The sequence below is a fragment of the Oenanthe melanoleuca genome, chromosome 11, assembly GCF_029582105.1.
Source record: "Oenanthe melanoleuca isolate GR-GAL-2019-014 chromosome 11, OMel1.0, whole genome shotgun sequence".
Taxonomy (NCBI): domain Eukaryota; kingdom Metazoa; phylum Chordata; class Aves; order Passeriformes; family Muscicapidae; genus Oenanthe; species Oenanthe melanoleuca.
In genome coordinates, this window is record NC_079345.1 from 18,326,590 (window position 1) to 18,344,104 (window position 17,515).

General features: G+C 41.6%; 1 protein-coding gene across 1 annotated transcript in view; it reads right to left on the reverse strand.

Annotated features, from left to right (window-relative positions):
* LOC130257746 (transcription initiation factor TFIID subunit 4-like) overlaps positions 1-17,230 on the reverse strand; it is a 144,720-nt gene extending 127,490 nt beyond the window's left edge. The window contains exons 1-2 of the mRNA XM_056500566.1: positions 16,186-17,230; positions 12,465-12,637 (exon numbers count right to left, since the gene is read on the reverse strand). Of these exons, the coding sequence (XP_056356541.1) occupies positions 12,465-12,637; positions 16,186-17,197 (1,185 nt within the window). The 5' untranslated portion in view covers positions 17,198-17,230. The remainder of the gene's footprint in view (positions 1-12,464; positions 12,638-16,185) is intronic.
* Positions 17,231-17,515: the final 285 nt, after the last annotated feature.

The window sequence follows — 17,515 nt, forward strand, 5'->3', positions numbered from 1 at the left end:
CTACAGCTTTTCAGTCAGTAGTACATTCTGTAGCTCAAGAAATCTATCTTACTTAGCAAACATATTACTTATTTTTTTATTTACTTTCATTACAAGCCTGAAGTCTCTTGCCATCTCACAAAAGGACAAGATTTAGGAATTAAAAATCATCTCCAGAGAAGTTTCTTAATTCTGCAGGAATGTAAATACCATTATAAATTAAATGCATCATACAATATGGCAATTATGACATAATGAGAGCCACACATTACTAAATATGAAGGCCACACTGCTGTCTTAGAACTTGCATTTATTAAGATATGCATTCACACACTTGAAAAAGACAAATTTTCTAAGTGGATAGAGTAATACATCACAGCTGATGTTGTTTCTCACAAGATTAAACTAGTTTTCCTTGATTTAAATTTTAATTTGTACGTCTCTAAAATTCATATTTTATAAACAACTGCTTATTTTAGATTCTTACATTGTCTATTAAACCTACATAAAATACTTCTCCAAAGAATATCTAGTCTACTCTAAAATATCTCCAAAAGGAACAGAAGCCCAGGCAGGCATTCAGAGCCCCAAGCATTCCTTACAAATCAGTCCAGCAACGTCATCTACTGGATATCAATCTTCTGTACTGGGGGGAAAAAAGGAGGAAAGAAAACAAATCAAATCAATCTACCTGACATCTGAACAAACCCCTTCTTTTGTTTGTATAGCTTTCAAGTTTTTTAAAATCTTGACTAGGAATGCCTTCCATCCTGAGACAGCCTGGAGACAATAAACAGCATCATCATGAACAGGAAGAATCATCTGGTTTTTTGGAAGAAAGACCATACAAGCTTTTTTCTGTTTTAAACACCCTACACCTCTTTTCTTCATTATAAAAATGACCAAGTATTTTAAAATACTGGTTGAATGAAAGTACATCCACCCCATAAGTGCTGCATTTAAAATATAGATATTGTGTATCTTGTTCACTAGCTTATAATTAGTTTCCAGCCTAAGAAGAAAGCATGCCTGTGATATCTGCCCCCTTATCAGTCTGGGCTTCCAGAAGTGAGGATTTAGGAAAACAAGCAGCCAGCCAGGGGCACTTCTGGCAGCTGCTTGCTTCCAGGCAAGACCTGCTGTAAGAAATCCACAAATACAGAGTAAGACTGGGAGCTAGAGAATTTTTCTCAGCTAATAAATGCCTATTATTCATCACAGAAACATACTTGAAAATAAAATTAAAATATAAATTTTCACTATTATAATATCCAACTAAGAATGTATTCCAATGTGCCAGACCTCAGCAGCAAACTGTGAAACTTGAAGACTAAATTCACACTTTGTTTTAAAAATCAACAGTGACAAAAGCCTTTAGATAGAAAATGGCAATAAAGTCTACTACTGTGGTGGGTATGAAGAAATCCCTCACCACCAAAGAACTGCAAACAAAATAATGCAATGGTTTTACTAACCTGGTTCCAAAACTCAGAAGGGTTAAAAAAGTAAATATGAAATGAGAGGATGAGAAACATAATGAGGAACTAGCCTGGAGAAATTCTTAAATATCATGGAAATGATCTTCAAGTGACAGCTACAAGTTGCCAGAAGACACTCAAAGGATTCCCAACATGAATGCTTCCAGAACTGATAAAAATTATTTAGAAAGAAAAATCTGTGTTTTCTGTGGAAGGAAACTTGTAAACAGATCTCATGAGAAATACGTCAAAAAGAAAACAAAAATTATGAACTGTATTTTAACAAAAAAATCGTAATCCAATGTGTCAAGTTCCTACTGGAACAATCTAAAAGAATTCATGATGTTCCTTAAGGAAAAGCTACTGAGGTTTGGTAGGATGCTATGAAATTCTGCAATTACCAGCAGAGTTCGAAAGAAATACATTTTCAAACATAACTATTACTTTTATTAGATAAATCAGGTGTTTTTACATTCCCTAGACACACAGAAGTACCACTGAGGAGCCTTTTGCCCTGTGCTCAGACATTACCAGGCAGGAAGCCAGACCTTGAATGAGCACAGGCAATAACCTGCTCCTGATGCTCACAGGACACTGGGGGATGCACCTGCACACAGACCTGAGCTGGCTCTGTGCACTCAGCCCAGAACAGAGAGCACAGCACAGAGCTGCAGAGAAAAGGAGGATTTCAGGAGGAACAGCCTGGGGTGCAGGGGTGTGTCCCAAGGTTTGTTCTGCCTGCCCAAGTCACACAGGTAACACAAGTGACTCCCATTTCAGGGTGCAACAAGTCACTCAGGCAGTCAGAGCACATGGGAACTGTTCAGAGTGCAGAAATATTCTGTATCCTATGAATTCCCTACTTAGACAACATCTCTACTTTCCTTCTCCCCAGAGCTCTGGGCACATGAATGGGGAGGCAAAGCCTGGGAGAGAACCCATTGTACCTGCTGTGCACAACCAAGCTGTCTCTGTACTTCAAGGAATACACAGGGCTGCATTTGAAAAAGCAAGTCACCCGAATATAGAGCAAACACTCAAAATAGCTATAGATTATCTGTTACTGCCAAGGCAGGACTGCACCAATCTTAGAGACTGCAATGCACATTCACAGCTTTATCAAATGAAGAGACACTGTCAGAGGGTTAATATGCAAATCCTTGGGAGTAGGTTTGGGTTACACTTGTATTTTGTACTATAGAACCACCTACTGACCAACACTCCAGGTACCAGCAGCACAGGCTCTGCACTAGAGCTCACTTTTGACAAATCAGTTCCACACATTTTTCATGATAATTCCTGCCAATAAACTTGGCCACTATCAACCAAAAAGAAGAAAATACCCCAACAGCATTTGTACACTAACACAAAAGCCATGTTCTTCACAATAGGTTGTGACACCTCCTTACATTGTCCAACACATGGCTTCACTAAGTGTTATGCAAAACTCAATTTTCGTAAGATCTTCGGGTTTAGATTTAAATTTGTAAAATCTGAAATTAAATTACATTTTATTTCTAATCATTAATCTAGAAGACTTCTTACAAACTCAACAGACCAAGCTAAGATGCCATCTGAGACACCTCAAACAATTAATTGCCACTGTTGAACAACAAGAAAACTACAGTGAGATCACAGACACTGGCAGAAGCACAAGCTAAAGGTCAAATCTGGGAGCTCACCTGCACTGAGCTGGCATGGCCAGGTTTTGGTGGTGGGGTGACTTTGCCAGAAGCTTCCCCTGTGTCCAGGGGAGCCAAATTTGGGCCCATCAGTGACAGTGGCAGCACCTCTGACAGCACCCATGGGATGGGACCAGGCTGGAGCAGCTCCTGGAGCACTGACTGCACCCATGGGATGGGACCAGGCTGGAGCAGCTCCTGGAGCACTGACTGCACCCATGGGATGGGACCAGGCTGGAGCAGCTCCTGGAGCACTGACTGCACCCATGGGATGGGACCAGGCTGGAGCAGCTCATGGAGCACTGACTGCACCCATGGGATGGGACCAGGCTGGAGCAGCTCCTGGAGCACTGACTGCACCCATGGACAGGGACCAGGCTGGAGCAGCTCATGGAGCTCACTCTCTCCTGTGGGAGGGATCCCACACTGGAGCACAGGAGGAGTGTGAGGAGCCCTTCCCCTGAGGAGGAAGGAGCAGCAGAGACAACCTGGGATGAGCTGAGCACAGCCCCCATTCCCCATCCCCCTGGAGAAAGCTGGGAGTAAAGTTAAACTCAGGAAGAAAGGAAGGGTGAAGGACAGGTGTTTTAAGATTTAGCTTTTAATTTCTCATTTCTTAACTTTGATTTGATTGGTAATTAATTAATTCCCCCCCCCAGTTAAGTCTGTTTTTCTGTGTCAGTAACTGGTGAGGGATCTCTGTCCTGACTCACAAGACCTTCCTTACATTTTCTCTCCTTGTCCAGGTGAGGAGGGCAAGGATGGAGGGGCTCTCGTGGGCACCTGTGTCCAGCCAGGGTCAACTACCACATAATTTTTCAGTAACTCATAAAACCTTTCCTCCAGGCATGGCTGCTATTAATCCACCATAACACTCCCCATGAACATATTTGGCTTCCTGAGACTTGAACTCCTGAAGAGTTCATGGAGAAACTTCACACATTGACTGACTGCCTCTCAATTCCTCTGGTTACAGTTCACATGAACAGGCACTTAAACGTCAGATGCGGAGAAACTCTTTATCAGAGATCTCATTTTTTCAGCCTAGTAAAAATACAGCAAAACTGACCCAAAGTATTATCTCTTTAAAAGCCAGACATTTGTACACAATTACAAAAAGTTACTGGAAACAGAATCTCTAACAGGTCAGACAGAGGCAGAACCTTCACTGCCACCACAGTGTCACTAAGTGGAGCATCAGAACCCAAAGCAGGGAGATGCTGCTCTGCCCCTCATGGGCACAATGTCCCTTTTGGGATAATAGGGCAGGAAGCAGAACTGGGAGCAATTAACAGGACAGGCAGAGGAGTTTGAGGCCACAAGAGAAATCCTTCAGAAACCAGGGGTTCTATTGCTGAAGCAAATACTTATCAAAGAACTTTCTCCTCCCTGGTGAAGTGGCTGGTCCTCCTGCAATCACTAGGTTTCATTCAAAACATCTGGTGAATAAAAACCAGCTGAATTCTGTCACTTCAGTTGGATTCTACTCCTGCTTAGTGCTGCCTGCAAATACAGATAATCCTTTGTAATCAATACTCTTATGCAATGTATTTCTGAGTGCTCAACTTGCAATGTGGAGCTTGTGACCAGGAGTGGCCATGGCAGCAACTGAAAGCAATGAAGTCAAACTGAACACAATAAATTAACCAGCATTTTTCATTTCCTATTTTAAACAGAGACAATTAGGCTCCATTTCCTACTTACAAAAGGAGGCTAGTAATCCCCTTAACTGCATTGTTGAGAAAGTTATTATAGGGATAAGCTTCACAAAAAAACCTGCTTGGTTATTAATTCCTACTGCAGAGGGGGGCAGCAAGTAAGCCTGAAGCAACCCACTGAACAGTGGAGGAAAAAATATTATATAAATCTTCATTAATTAGGACTGTCCAGCCTACACACTGTAGAAATTAAAAATAACAGTAGTATGTAGTCATGCAGTATAATGCATCTGCACATGGGAACCACTGTGACTGAGCTCAGGAACCTCCTTTATAGCACTTCCTAATCTTTGCATGTTTAAATTTACAGCCTTACTAACATTTGAGTGTTTCATAAATTTTAGAGCTGTGTTAATGCTACAAAAATTTAAACAGCATAATTTGTAAGTACTGAAAACCTATTGTCTGCTTAATACAGAAAAGAATCACTCATCATGAAGGAAAAGAAGGAAAGCAGTTTTGTGGTTAAAGCACAGTAAAGACCACACATTTCTTACTCTCTCTGACCTCCCAACCCACCTGCCCTACTACCACAAATGTATTCTGCAGAACACTGCAAAGAAGCCCAAAAGACATCTATACAAAAGAAATAGTATGTAATAGCTTATCTGATAATAATGGCAGTGCACCTTAGCAACAACAAAGATTTATCTATTTGCTTAAAATGTCTGCAAAGAGTAAAATAAGCATTCGTCAGAAAAGCAGAAAGAATGTGAAAAACAGAAAGAAAAACAAGAGTCAATAATAATAAATAAGTGAGAAAAAAATACCAAGGCTGCCATAAAAATATAAACAATGCTGAAAACCCAGGCATAAGTGTATCACCAGAACAACCTCAGGTTTGAAAGGCTCTACTTTAGCAAGAACAGCAGCTTGGGAGGCATGAGCCAGGCTCAGACTGCCCTCAGCATCAAGGGAAGGCTCAGCCTGAGCTGCTGCTGCTCAGAGCATGGTCCACTGCAAAAACACAGCCACAGCCAGAGCAGGGGATGCAGTATTTGGCATACTCTCAAAAAACTTATTTTTTTTTTCAAATTTTAAAAACAGATGGCAAAGTGAAACTTAACAGAAAATAAGTAATGAAACACAGAAAACAATGATGCTCATGATGAAAACTTCAATTTCTGAAGAGCAGAAGTTAGAAAAATGGCTGAAGTAAGAAAAAAAAAGAAAGCTAGGAAAAACTGTCATTTTCTTTAAAAAAATTAAAGATATAGATATAGATATAGATATAGATATAGATATAGATATAGATATAGATATAGATATAGATATAGATATAGATATAGATATAGATATAGATATAGATATAGATATAGATATAGATATAGATATAGATATAGATATAGATATAGATATAACACACTGTTTAGACAACAGAAAACACTAAACCATCAAAGTTCACATATAAATGCCTTTTCTGATCATTAAAAATATACAACAAAATTTTATACTGGAAATCACATTTTGAATCAAACTTGAAACAAAACATCTGTAAACTATGAATACAAATCCATTTTCAGCAGCAGTCCCATGAAAACTCCAATATACCCTGTTTCACCTGCTTTGAAGTTCCAACAACAGATATTCCAAAATCAACTATTATGGGCCAGGCTAACATTGGTCTTTCCTGTATGATATTCATTTCATAGTCTTAGTTTACAGCAGCACTTTAATTTTGTAACTAACATCATTGCAATTAATAATTTGAAATAAGCAACTTTTCTTGCTATTTGGTTATGAATGTAAGCCCACCTGGGTGTTAAGATACTGAAAGCCAGTGAAAAAAACACATCAAAGGCATGAAAAGCCATAAAGTGTAGAATGAAAAACACAGATAAACAAAAGAAACACAGCAAAGGAAAACTAGATGGCAGCACCTCCTTATTTTTCACAATTTCACAAGTATAAGATTCAAAACAAGATATGGAGGCAAAAATTTAATGCAATCTAGTAACCAGTTTTAGAAGACTTCTGAATTTGTTTATTATCTCTGAAGAATATAGTAGTGCAAGCAAACCCACAGTGCTTGACCAGAGCAGAATTCTTCTGTGATCAATATAAGTTCTAACAAATTATGGCTTGTTTCCTAACAATCCTGTACCTTAACTAATATTCTAAAGCTGATTAAATTTTGGCAATGTTAAAAATTTTATTAATATTCAGGTAAAATTCATGTCAATCAAAAAGCAAAAGGAAACTAAAATCACAAAGAGAAAATAGTTAAATTTTAGTTTTAAATTATGCACAGCTAAGTCTAAAACATCCAAATCATATTTTTCAAAAGAAGCACTTTATCACTTTCACAGTACAAATTTGCATCCAAATATTATTATAATTCTCAGGGAAGACCAAGTATTTCCATGTAAACCCTGAGATACCAATTAAAAAAAAAAAAAAAAAAAAAAGCCTCTTGCAGCTGCATTGATATGAAAAATACTTTTAATATACCTGAGTATGTTGCAATTTTTCTCTAAAACAATAAAACAGAGAAAAACTGCAACTAGGAGTAGTTAATATCACAGAATTGTAGATTCATTTAGGTTGGAAAAGGTCTCAAAGGTCAGTGAGTCCAACCATTAACATCCCCATTACAATCCTATAAAATCTTAAAATTTGAACTAAATTAAAACTGTTACTTGGTACAATTGCACTTACTCATGTTTTTCTCAAATATTTTAAAGATTGCATAAAGACTGTAAATGGTAAAGACCATTAATATCAAATACATCTTTGTGTTGCAGGTACTTCTCTCAGTCACTGCTCTCTGTACTGTTGCTACTTTCAGGTTCTGCTGGTTTGGGCTGGATGTGCTTCACTTCTCTGTGGTACCTGTGCTGCAGACACTGTCCATCCTCCTGGGACATGTCCATGCTCCAGCACCTCTGAGCTCAGCCTTAAACTGATCCCAGCACAGCCCCTCCCTACAAGCTATGTGCTTATCCCCATGTGCCAGTTTTCCAGGATCCCACTAAGAATGGAAACAGGCAGATTTTATTCATGCTTTACACAGCAGCAACTAAGAGGAGCATAACTAAATGTCTAATCAAAGATTACCCCACCTAAGAGTCAAGAAGAACCCAAGCCTTCCTTTCAAAATGGATTTGCACCTCTTCTCCCAAGAATCTAACACAAAAGTACCCAAAGCTGTACACCTGCCCCTATTCCTGAAAGCTGCAAAGAACAAGACAAAGATACTATAAACAGCAGAAGTCACACAACTTAAACAGCAAATGCAAGCAATCAAAGAATAAGAAACAGCAGATTTAGGTCTGCTGTGCAACTCAATTGTGTGCCTTGACTGCCCAGCTGAAACATTCACCATGGAAGGACTGGAATTCACTGCACACCCACAGGACACAGCAATGCAGGATCAACAGGATCTTAGTCCTTCTGAACTCTTGTGTTTGGCACTGCAATCCAAATATATCATTTTTTAAACCTGGGAAGGAAAGAGGGGTGGCTCTACCAATTCCCTACAAGGGTAAGCACTACTGTATATAGATATTTAACTTCTGAACCTTCAACAACAGAGTAAGGATAGAGCCAGTGTCTTTAAGGAAAGCCTTTACTTAAGCCCTTACACAAATTCCTCAGAGGAAACACGCCACACTTTCCATATCTCAGAGAAAGGTGGCTCCTTCCTCACATTCTCTCCTGGGTATCAGCCCAGCTGCTGAAGCTAGAGGAATTTCCAGGGAAAACCTGGTTCATTTTCCTCCAAAGTACCTGTGAGTAAATAACAGCCCTAGGTATGGAAAAAGAATCTTGCTGTAGTACCCAGGCTGCAGAAGTGGCTTAAAATCTGAACAGCTCTGCATGTATTGACCAAGTTGATCTTATTTCAGAATTTCTTATTTCTTATTGCCTTATTTTCCCCTCCCTTTTTGAGAGTGGAGAAATTACACAGTTGTCAAGAGGAAGAGAACCAAAGAGCTTTCAAATTTAGATGAACACTTGGTAGTTTTTCAGACACTCCTTCTTCTAGTTTTAAAAGAAGTAATTCCAAATCCATTTCATGTTCTCCAGTTAGCACTTTCAACACTTCTTAATGAGTTGCCAAAAGTAACTGCCAGCTTCTGCAACTTCTTTGGCATGTTGTTTAATATCCTGTATTTTACATCTAGCTCTATAGCTCACAACAGACTTTCTCATCACAATAATTATTTAAAGTGTATAAACAAACGAAAACAATCACTTAGCTGAGTAACTTGTGACACCTGAATGGCTGTCATTAGGCCAAAAATTAGGACAATCTGCAGAACAGCAACCATAATATCCATGAAATATAAAAGCCATGTCTTTTCTGATGCATTCTAAGATACTATTTCCTAGAATCCTTAAGACAGACTGCAAGTTTCCACCTGTGCTGACTTTCTACATAGGTAGAAGGGTAAAACACAAATTCAGTGTTTAAAATACAATGCTAAGCTCTACAAATTTAAAGCACTCTGCATTTTAATGCAAATAAATCTATCTTAAATAACTGAATAAAGACACAGTAATTAAGGTGAGCTCTGCACAGTAAAGTAACAACCATCCCACTAATATGAGAAAGAAAGGTTAAAACTCCATAGCCTGCCATGTTCATCCATCTCACAGAACACTTTGCAGGATTCAGGCAACTAATGTTTATATTCTGTCTTGAGCTAATGGCACCAGAATTTTACTGTGTTTCAGTCACAGTGGAAACCATGACTCTTGAACAGTCATATCTATATACACAAAAACCTAGGACATTATTTTTTATTAATTTTAAATTTCTTCTGGAAATTTTAATTCACTGAATTCAGCTTTCTGACCACCAGAAAGAGATCCTGAAAGAAAACAGCTTAATTAAAAACTCCCTGAAAAAAATATTTTTCAGTACACACAATTTCCTTTATTTCAGAACTGGATCCCTGAACTGACTAATTATAATGACTACTCAAACAAATAACTGACATTTCTAAAACCTTAGCATAATATTTACCATTGAACATTTCGTCTGGAAAAACAATGAACAGTCTCTGGTTATAAACCACCCACTTAACCAAATAAAAGTCTTGTGTCTTGCTCTGATTAGATAAACTTTTAGAATTTATATCTTTACAACCTTGTTTTAAAAGGCTGCCAAGCACAATTTTTAAAGAACACTCTAAGGTCAAACATATATAAAACATAAGCATGTCACAATGAAAGAAGACTCTGAAGATCAAGTGTAGAGTCAAGGAAGTTCAATATAAATTTCCCAAGGGCAGTATTAATTATTTCTTAACCCTGTTAATTACAACAAATACAGAAATTATGCAGCAGTTTGGGCAGCTACCACTGAGATTTTCAAAGGAGATGAACCCTGACAAGCTACAGTATCATGATTCTAAACCCTCTACACTAAAATAATCAAACTTTTCCATCTTACAAGATATTGATCATTCCTAAGGCCTTGCTGACCTCCTCTATTCTGAGACAGTGTGTTTAGCACTAGGTAGTGCAAATGAAAAAAAAAAAGGAAAAGAAAGTGTACAGTGGAGTGGGGTATTTATCTGGGCAGAACTCTGTACAAAAACAAGCACAACCTTCTAATACCTGAACTCCTCCAGACTCTACAAGCACCTGAACATGCAGCATTCTCACAGGTTTATTTTTATATAAATCCATCAAGTAGGATTATACTCCTTCTGCTCCATACAAGTAGAGAACAGCTGCCTGAGATCAACAGGATCTACATTTGCTGTTCACATAACTTGAGGCTGACTTTGGGTCCAAACCACAGACTGAACTCAGAGCCAAGCAGGGGGGTCCACATTACTGCACACTCCCTTAGATTCCATGTGCAGTAAAGGTTATTCCTCAGAAGTCTTCAATTTTTTAATATCTGTTATGAATATTTTCATGTTGAATTTTAATTCAGTATGCTGGCCACCTAAGAAACTAACAGTGTGGAAGAAAAATAGCTAAAACTAGCAGATCCCATTCCTGGTACAGTCCCACCACATACCTGTTCTGCACTTACACTATGCACTTGTCTCAGGAGCCATTCCTAGAACTTCTGCTTGTAGCAATTACTAAAGAACTGCACTTTTTCACAAAGGAAGGCCCCAACAACCAAAGACAGATGTACAAATTCAGGAACTGGCTGCAATTTTGTCCAAACTAGTAAAAAAAAAAATCTGTAAATGAACACAGGCTTATCTCTGTGCTTATTTTTCCTGGAATACATTTCTCTTTGAAGGTTTCTACAAGTCTTACTCTTCCAGATATCAGAAATTTAAACATTATAAGGCTGCCTTTTCTGCAAAGAGTTCTTTAACAAATTTCACCCAATACTGCACTTACCTCTCTTTGGAGAGCATAAAGTTTTCCCAAGTGATTGCAGACTTTCATTTATGTTTTTCCAGACAATGAGCTGTCTTCACAGGTAAACTCACTTCTAAAACTTACATTCTAATTGGCTACTCTGTGGTTTATACATTGCCTCATGTTACTATTTTCAATTCTCCAAATTTATTCCAGCTTCCTACTCTTCTGAAATGTTTATCACTGTTTTCAGTTTGAAATAAACTTTAAAATCTTTTATACTATAAATACGGTGCAATGCATAAAGCATATAAAGGGAAAGTAATGAAATGATAAATATTGGGAAATACCTGTTGAACTTACTTCAAGCAACTTCTACAACAACTGAAGAGTTGTAAAGGCACCTTTTTAATCTTTCCATACAGAATTACTTATCTCTTCTGCAAATACAGACCTTAGACAAAACTACCTTAAACTTAAATACCTCTTATAACTAAGGTACAGCAGCCCTGTAACTAACACCCAAACATGTTTGCCTCTGCATTTTAGTAAAATAGCTCAGTTCTAGCCCTAAATGGCCCAAAGCTAAATTGTCTCTCTACAAACTTTTAAACCAATGCAGCCTTCAAAGAAATTTAAAAAAATAACAAAACAAACAAAACACAACCCTACAACAACAAAACACTAAAACCAAAATAAACCAAAAAACACAAAACCACCCCACACTGAACCTAAAAAATAAATTAGCTCCAAGTTCAAATCAACACATTCCACTGATGAGTTTGAGACAGAAAAGCACTCTATCCTACCAATCCCTAGAGAAAGTGAAATGTACTCACAACAAAGGCAAAACTTTAAGTGTAGGCAGATCATACCCAGAGGCAAATTAGAAGAATCAAATCTTTCTTTTGAAGGAAGTACATTTAAAGAGTTATTTTAAAATTATTGCAAATCCTTGGACAGAATGTGATTGGCTTTCTCTTCTCTAATGTCCAGTGAAATCAGCTATCCTGGGATTCAGCATGTTGGGATATCACAGTAATGCTGATTCAGAGCAGCAAGGGACACTTTCTAAACCACTGATACACAGTCCAGACTAAGACTGAGCTTTGTAGCCTCCAATCATCTCTCACTGAACAGTCTTAAGAGACTCTCTAAAGCAGCTTTTTCCTAATAAAAAAAAATCCTAGGCCTCATAAAATAAACTACATTTGAATAAGTATTTCCTGTTTTCACAACATAAAGGAGAAGAAAGCACGGCTGCAGAAACAAATGAGGCAATAATGTGTAAGACATAATGCACCAATGTGAAATCAAGCCACACATACCTGAGCTGTTGAGAGGCGGAAAACAGGGCCAGTGGTGGGCACAGAAAGTCTGGGTGACATGCTGGCAGGTCCCTGTCCCTGTGTCTGCACCTGAGCCTGCATCTGAGCCTGTGCCAGAGCCTGCTGGGGCACCATCACGAGCTGCCCGGCATCCGTGCGCACCAGGACCATCCCTAGGGAGGCAGGGAACAGTCACTGCACAGCAAGGAACAGCAACACAGAAAAACTAACCAGCCACAGAATGCAGAGTAAAGTTCATGTATTGCACTGTACATCATTCTCTACAGTCTTCTTTTGATTCTCATGTAACAGGAGATTTTATTTCAAAGAAAAAAGGGAGCCCCCACTAGCAGACCCAATTCAGTTTGGAATTTAAATAACTGCAGTTTATGGAAAGCAGTGATGAAAAAAGCAGCCATCTGAGTGTTTGGGGGACAGGGATTTCTACCAGTCTAGTCAGGGTCTGGACAACAAAATTAGAAATAAATACTCATTAAAAGTAAAAACTCTAAGGAAAATGCAGGTGCTGGGAACACAACTGAGTATGTGCATACCAGGGACAATGACCTGAGAGCTTTACTAAACAACAGCCTATGAGTACATGCAAAATTAGGCCAGACATACTTCTGAGTGTACAGTATTTGAGATATAATTAACATTGAACATTATTAGTTTAATCTATGTGGTACCCACCATCACCTCTTTGGGAGGAACTTCCTGTGCCTTAAACATCAACAACACTGTCAGGCCCAGAGAACCAACACGACTCCTCAGCAATACAGTGCAGCAATTTCAGAAAATTGGCAAGTTTTCTAACACTTTCCAGAAATAAATGATAATTTTTTCAGATTATTTTCTTGTAAAACACCTCACAAATAGAGGCCTCCTAGACAACAGAGCCATTGCCATCAAGCTGTGCCCAAAGTTTTGTAGTCAGCAGGCTGGAAAAGGGGAGACAATGACTAAGTTGGTCCATGGATCCTGGAGTTTCACACATTCAAGGTCACTGCAAAGCATGTAATGTTCTTCCTACAGTTCACTCAGAACTAAGCAGCAGTTCTCCACACAGATTACTAAAAAGAATTTCCAAGTCAGTTCCAGAATACATTTTAATAATTTAATCTAGATAGGATACAACAAGTCAAATAAACAGAAAAACATCTTGTCTGCAACAACTAGAGAACCAAAAACTAAAAACCTATGAAATCTCTTTCAGTCTGCTGATAACAGGGTGAGTAGACACTGTTTCTACAACTTATCTCTATGTGCAAATTGCTTCACATACTTTTTTAACTTTCCAAAGGAAAATGAACAAGGTAAACTCCTATATCCAATTCCAAAGGTAAAAGCTTACATCCAATTCTAATTGTTAACTCCTCCGAGGGAAAAAGCCCATCTAAAACACCCTGCTAAAGGGACACAGTTTGCAACATACCCTGAGGAAAAACAATTTCTAACACTATTATAACAGGTTGCTAATACCTTCTTTCTTATATCAAGAAAGTCTTTTCTTCAGTCTGACATGGAAAAACCAAATCCCAATTGTGGGATGAACATGTGAGAGAACTGCAGCACACATAAAAGCCCTCACTCACAGAGTTGGGTGCTCCCAGCCAACCTTTCCTGCTACAAACACAAACAGAAGGCAAATTTCTGCCACTAGAAACTAAAGATTCATGGAAATCAAAGTTTAAGGTAACAGGCAAACAGAACTACAGCAAGGACCACATCCAAAAGTCATAATAACAACTCTCTTTCAAAGCCAAGAGTAATTTAAAAATTAAAAAGTTGAAAGAAACTAATTAAAAACTCATCTAAAAGGTAACTTTTAAGGTCCATTAGCCATTTAAGCACCAAGCTTCATAGTTTATATCTGCAGAAAATCCTGCAAGCAGATAATATATTTGGCATATGACATTCCTAAACCATCTGGACACCCCAATATGCCAACTGGCTAAACTGGTTATCACTTCTCTGATTATGCTGTGAACCTTATTAAAAAGTCCTCATAGGATAATGCCTACCACACATTAAAAAATACATGATCTCTTTGCATTACATAGATTCACAGGTGTGCTCTTAATTTATCTTCCCATTTTCTAAACCTAATTCTGAATAGAGAAAAACTGAGTGGAAAGGACAAACAAATTGCAACACGTGCCACACAGCCTCAACCAAAGTTGTAGACACAATTACTGCTATAAAGGAATAAATACTCATGTGTTAACAGGATATTTTAATTCAGTTTGGAGGACTACAAATTCCTGTTACTGAGCAGCTGGTACAAGCTAGAATCCAGTTAAATGATGAGTTTAATTTTACCTTCCTGTCAGTAACATAAAGATGAAATACACAACTTATGAGCATTATCTGCTAAAATAACTTGTTCTCAAAAACTGATTGTAAATTTCTATTTTGTAAAGAAGTTTGCTATATGAGGGTTTCAGATTAATTATCCAAAAAGTTAAAAATTCAAAAATAACATTTTCTGAAAAACTTTCTTTTAGAACATAGTATCTTCACGTTTATGCAAATTTAACTGATTTCCAACTATCTTGTAATAAAATCAAATTTGAATAAAAACTTTCTGATGTATTATTTGCACAACATTTTCTAAATCCTGGACCAGACTGTTTTCAAGGCCCAGTTTTCCCACTTCTGCTTGAAAATAACAGATCAAAATATTGACAAAATGAACTTCAGAAACAGTGTGCAAAGTTACAATGCACATTGTCATCTGCATAGAGTTACCTTCAACAGATTAACAAAGGGAGGCAAAGGTTAAAGATGTACAGTCTGAAAAGCAACTTAACTGCTTCAAGTTAGCTGGGTCTTCATGAAACCACCAAGATTTGTATGTTTGGAGCATCAGATTCTGGAGGATTTTTCATAAACTAGGGCCAAACACAAGACTACTAAAAGTTCACTCAGAAGCAAACATCTACACCATCACATTGCTGCTCTACTTGGCTAGAAAAAAAATGAATTAGCTTAAATGTTGAAGGAGCTCCTAAATCAAGAAGGTATGAAGATACCCAAGTTTTTGCAACATGAAAATCTAAGTAGGGGACCACAGTACCCTTCAGATGAAACAATGTACAGATTAAGAGTAGGAATCATGAGGATGAAGGCATGCTGGTTTGGTTAGCTAGCAACCTTGCTGAACTTAAATTTTTAGTAAATAAAGTTCAGAAACTTAGAGGAGTACAAAGAGCACGCAATTGCTTCAAAGTTGGAAATAAACTCTGGTGATGTGAAGATTACCCTCACAAAACGACGACATCATCACAATCACTGAAATTAAAAATTTTAGGTTACATACATTTACCACCCGGTTCACAGCACAAAACATTCTTTCAAGCAGAAAAACTTTTCAGGACTATCAAGTGCAAAGCAGAAGATAAAGTCCTTAAAACACATATAAAGTTATTCTTAGTTACTCCAGCTCTTTATCCGGTGTCCAACTGCAGCATCACAGGGTAACTCACCGTAACTACCGCTCTCCCCAGGACAAAACCAGCACCTCACCGGCAGCAGCTGCAATTACTCCGCATTAGCCGTACCAGTTACACCCTAATTAGCGGCAGACGGTGCCCTCAGACAGGTGCCTCTTCTTTGGTTTCCAGCACGTCGAGCCCAGGGACAGCTTTGGGGGAAAGCAGAGCCCTCGGCCGAGAGAAGGTTAGAGCGAGCGGCGGCCGGGAGCGCTGCGCACACTTACCGGGCGGGATGGTGAAGCCGGGCGGCAGCTGGATGGTGGTCTGCGGCGGCGGCCGCACGATCAGCTGCGGGGCCACCATGCGGGGGGCAGCGCCCAGCGCCGGCCGCGGCGACACGGCCTGGGGGGCGGCGGGCAGGGCAGCGCCCGCCTTGGCGGTGACCGCGGGCTTGGGCGCGGCGGGGGCCGCGGGGGCCGGCGGGGCCGAGCCCGGGGCCGGCGGGGCGGGCGCGGGGCTGGCGGAGGCGCCGAGCGCGGTGGCCGCGGGCAGCGCGCCGGGCGCGGGCTGGGGCTGCGCGGCGGCGGCCCCGCCGTGCCCGCTGACGGGCGGCGCCGCTCCCGCCCGGGCCCCCGCGCCCTCCCCGTTGGGCGCCGCCTCGCCGGGGCGCGGCGCGGGGGCAGCGGCGGCGCCCTCGGCCGCTCCCGCCGCTCCTCCGCCCCCCGCCGGGGTCCCGCCGCCCCCCGCGGCCCCGGGCGCGCCGTCGGCGGCGGGCGGGCTGGGGCCGGGGCTCCCCGCGTCCCGCGCGGCGGCGGCTGCAGCGGCCACATGGTTGTTGACAGGCTGGGCAGGGGCGGCGGGCTGCGGCGGGGCGGGAGCGGCGGGGCTGCCGCCGCCGGGAGCCGCTCCATGTGATTGCTGCACACTACTACTGTTTACACTCGCTCCCCTCCCCGCCGCCGCTGCCGCCGCCGCCGGGGGAGACGGGGACGGGAGAGGCCCCTGGGCGGGGGCTCGGCTCCCCGCGCTGCCGGGGCGCGCCGCCGCCTCCCCTGCCCCGGGCGCAGGGCGGCCGGGCTGCTGCCGGCCGGGGCTGCTGCCCCCCGCCAGGCTCCCCTGCTGCGGCTGCGGCTGCTGGGACGGGGCGGAGGTCCTGGGCGGGGGCGGCTCGGCGGGGCCGCGGCCGCCGGCCAGCTGCGATTCCAGGGATCCCACCAGGTCGCTGAGCGCCTTCTCGTCCACCTCCTCGGAGAAGAGCAGCATCTCCTCCAGTGGGTCCGACGCGCCCGCCGCCATCTTGCGCTGAGCTGGGAGCCGGCGGCGCCGTGCGCATGCGCGGGGCTCTGCCGCGCGCGGGGCACCATGGGAGGGGCCACCGCCTCCGCCCCGCCCCGGGGCGGCACCGGGACAGCCCGGCGGGAGCGCGCACGGCACCGGGAGCGCGCCCGGCACCCCGGGACCGGGACAGCCCGGGCGCCCCGGTGGGTGCGGCCGCCCAGGGAGAGGCGGTGCTGCCCTTCGGGAAGCCGCGGGTGCAGGGAGGTGCCGTCGGGACGGGCTCGGTGTGGAGCAGTCTCCCTGCCCCGGGTATGCGCAGGGACCTGTCCCGTCCCG